Below are 3969 nucleotides of genomic sequence, written 5' to 3' on the forward strand. Positions count from 1 at the left end.
TCTCCTCTCTCCTCTCCCCTCTCCTCTCCTCTCTCCTCTCCCCTCTCCTCTCTCCTCTCCTCTCCTCTCCTCTCCTCTCCTCTCCTCTCCCCTCTCCTCTCTCCTCTCCCCTCTCCTCTCTCCTCTCCTCTCCTCTCCTCTCAACACGCAGAAGAGTCTGGAAGGTTGCTATAGAAACTGCATCCATTGATGGAGACGCAGCGCTGCTCCTCGTCCACGCGGTGGCGCTCGTGGTTGAGGAAGAAAAATAACAGAAGGAGCTGCACCTGATGTCATCACAAACTGATGATTTAAAAACATCTGTTTTATAGAATCGAGTTTAATATGAGATGTGTGTGTGTGTGTGTGTGTGTGTGTGTGTGTGTGTGTGTGTGTGTGTGTGTGTGTGTGTGTGTGTGTGTGTGTGTGTGTGTGTGTGTGTGTGTGTTTAATTGGTCCTGTGTTGTCTCTGCTTCAGTTAGACAGAAAAAAAAGCAAATGTAAACTTTAAACCTGCATTATTATGGCAATAAATTACTAAGAGAAACATTATTAATGATAATATTAATCATAATAATAATGATAAAGTGCTACAATCGTTCTCCTCATGGCGCTTAATGGAAGACCGGTTCATGTGATGGATGCGGGTTCTCTTATAATCCACCTGGTGGTTTTGGATGAGTCTCTCTGAGGGCGCAAAATAAGGAGCTCAACCCGGAGCGCGAGGTGTTTCTGATGGACGCGCCATCCGGTGCGTCACCGCGCGCGGGTGAGAGTCAGACGTCGGTGAGCTTCCCGGTGTACGCTTTGTGCGGGCTGCAGTTGGTGTGCTTGATGGAGTCCGCGTCCTCGCTGCCCGGGTAGAAGTCGGACTTGCACAGAGACGGGTTGCTGTCGCTCTGCTCGAACTCCCCGAACTGCAGCTGCTGCTGGCCGCAGGTCACGTGCGTGTACTGGAACTGCTCCTCGTGCTCCGTCTCGCGGTGGTAGAAGTAGTTGAAGTTGGACACGATGACCGGTACCGGCAGCGCGATGGTGAGCACGCCGGCGATGGCGCACAGCGAGCCCACGATCTTCCCCCCGATGGTCACGGGACACATGTCCCCGTAGCCCACGGTGGTCATGGACACCACGGCCCACCAGAAGGCGTCCGGGATGCTGCTGAAGCCCGAGTCCGGGTCGTCGGTCTCCGCAAAGTAGACCGCGCTGGAGAAGAGGATGACGCCGATGAAGAGGAAGAAGATGAGGAGGCCCAGCTCCCGCATGCTGGCTTTGAGAGTCTGCCCGAGGATCTGGAGCCCCTTGGAGTGTCTGGAGAGCTTGAAGATGCGGAAGACCCGCACCAGGCGGATGACCCGGAGGATGGCCAGGGACATGGCCTGCTGCCCGTTCCCCTGGTGCTCCGCGAGCTCCAGCCCCAGCGTGATGAAGTACGGCATGATGGCCACGATGTCGATGGTGTTCATGATGTTCTTGAAGAACGCGGGCTTGCTCGGGCTCGCGAGGAACCGGACCAGAAGCTCAAAGGAGAACCAGATGATGCAGAGCGTCTCCACGATGAAGAACGGGTCCGTGAACGGGTTCGGCTTCTTTGCGCGCGCCGTTCCGTTCCCCGCCGGCTGCTCGTCGAACGTCCGGGCGTCCTCTCTGAACTCCGGTAAAGTCTCCAAGCAGAAGATCACGATGGAGATGAGGATGACCAACACGGAGACTATGGCGATCCCCCTGGCGGGTCCGGAGCTCTCGGGGTACTCGAACAGGAGCCAGACCTGCCGCTGGAACTCGTTCTCGGGCAGCGGGCGCTCCTCCTCCTTAATGAACCCCTCGTCCTCCTTAAAATTCTCGATCACCTCCTCCCCGAGCTCGTAAAATGTAATCTCCTCCATGAAGATGTCCACGGGCACGTTGACGGGTCTCCGGAGCCTGCCCCCGGACTGGTAGTAGTAGAGGATGGCGTCGAAGCTGGGTCTGTTCCGGTCGAAGAAGTACTCGTTCCTCAGCGGGTCGAAGAAGCGCATCCTCTTGCGCGGGTCCCCCAGCAGCGTGGAGGGGAACTGGGCGAGCGTCTTCAGCTGCGTCTCGAAGCGCAGCCCGGAGATGTTGACCACCACCCGCTCGCAGCAGTCCTGGTTCTCGGCTCGCTCCGGGTCGTACACATCCTGCGCGGACAGCGCGGCCAGTGCCACAGTCTCATCCAGGTTCTCTCCGGGAACCACTGTCATGTTTCTCCCCCACCCCCTCCACAGACAAGGGCGTCTCTTCCCGCTCCTCGGTCCTCTCGGTCCCCCCTCCGACTCCTCCGCGCGTATTTTGGGAACCAGCTGAGCGTCTTCCTCGTCTTTGTCTGCTCGGTGTGTCAGCGTCACGTCTGCGGGTGAGCTGGTTCCGCTGGCATTGTGTGTGCCCTCTTCCCCCCCCACACCGCCGCCGCCACCACGCTCACCTTTCCCGTCCACGCGCCGCTGTAGTCTGGACTCTGCTGTCACATTCGCTGCATCTTAAGCAGGCTTTGCCCTCCCCGAGCTGACGTGTGTGTGTGTGCACGCTCTCTCACTGAGGAAGGGGGGGGTAAAAGCACACACACGCACGCTCACATATGCTCCTAATGAATCCGATCCAGATATTTGACACCAAACATGCACGAAATCATCTCGATTTGAGGAGACGACATCAGGAATGTGGAGACTGCGCGTGCACAGAGGGAGTCGTGCGTAATGAACCTGTTGTCTCCAGCGTGGCACAGGCTCAAGGTTACCACCTGAGCTGTTGTTTATGGTGAAATGTGACGAGATGTTTGCAAAATACGAGCAGATATGAACGAGGACAGTTTAAAGGCGTAAAGCGCGAGAAATGTCGTGCAAAAACGAGTCTCATGCAAGAAATCTACATTCCGCTCATGAACTGATCCTGAATGAATACCTGTGGCTCATTGTCTGTCCTCCATCCACTCATCCTTTCACCCACAAACGACACACATGCGGGGGGAGAGAGGCTCTGCGATGTGACGCTGCAGCCGCTTCAAGACCAAAGCTTGCTGACGTTGGAGCCCTGAACGCGGCTCAGCTGCTCCACAAGTTGTGCACGACTCTCTCTCTCTCTCTCTCTCTCTCTCTCTCTCTCTCTCTCTCTCTCTCTCTCTCTCTCTCTCTCTCGTGCTGCATGCATGTTGCATTGTGCACGAAACAGCTTTATTCTGCTCTCCTGCTGTGAATGTGCAGTTTGTTTTTTAAAGCAACACGTCTGTGGATGGAAGGTCAACACTGCTGCGCTGTGCAACAAGTCGAGAGAGAGAGAGAGAGAGAGAGAGAGAGAGAGAGAGAGAGAGAGAGAGAGAGAGGGGGGGGAAAGGGAGGGAAGGAGGGAGAGAAGAAGAAAGCAGGAGCTGATGCTGGAAAAGAGTTTCCTGCTGCAGCTCAAAGCGGTGACGTGTTCTCTTAGAATAGTTCCTCTTTTGGGCCCAAAGTCTCGTTTCCCAGCAGGTCCTGAGGGAGCTGAGAGGAAAATACAAGCAAACACATGAAGACATGAAGAGAAAGAGAAAACAGATCTGCATCAAAAACGAGAAACAGAGAGAGTCATTGAGAAAATATGAAACCTGCAGATTTAATGAAGCAGAGAACATAATGCAACGTTTTCATAACAGGAAGTTAATGCATATGATTCATGATTCATAATAAATAATATATACATGAAATACAGATAAAAGACGAGTAAACACAACATACATAAATATATAAACTACCAAAGAGAGAAGCTGCAGATGATTCACTTCTGCAGTCCAACAGGAAGTCGTCATCACTGGTTCCCTCCACTAACAGCCAATCAGATTCCTCCATTAGATTCTGGATTATTACAGGAAATAAACAAACATTTATGATTCTTCTAGTTTTAGTTCATCATTTCATGTTATTTTATTGTATTCTGGTGTTATTCTGTGTTTACAGGTGTTACTTGTGGGACCAGGAGGTGCTCGCTGTATTTCATTTAACT

At 53.3% G+C, this 3969-nt stretch overlaps 1 protein-coding gene across 1 annotated transcript; it reads right to left on the minus strand.

Moving 5' to 3' along the window:
• Positions 1-755: 755 nt before the first annotated feature.
• On the minus strand, positions 756-2201 carry LOC142970815 (shaker-related potassium channel tsha2). Its single transcript, XM_076111254.1, has one exon. The coding sequence runs from the start codon at positions 2199-2201 to the stop codon at positions 756-758; it is 1446 nt and encodes a 481-aa protein (XP_075967369.1).
• Between the last annotated feature and the right edge of the window lie 1768 nt (positions 2202-3969).

This window comes from Anarhichas minor, unplaced genomic scaffold (genome assembly GCF_050575085.1).
Source record: "Anarhichas minor isolate MPS153535 unplaced genomic scaffold, ASM5057508v1 ptg000044l, whole genome shotgun sequence".
Taxonomy (NCBI): domain Eukaryota; kingdom Metazoa; phylum Chordata; class Actinopteri; order Perciformes; family Anarhichadidae; genus Anarhichas; species Anarhichas minor.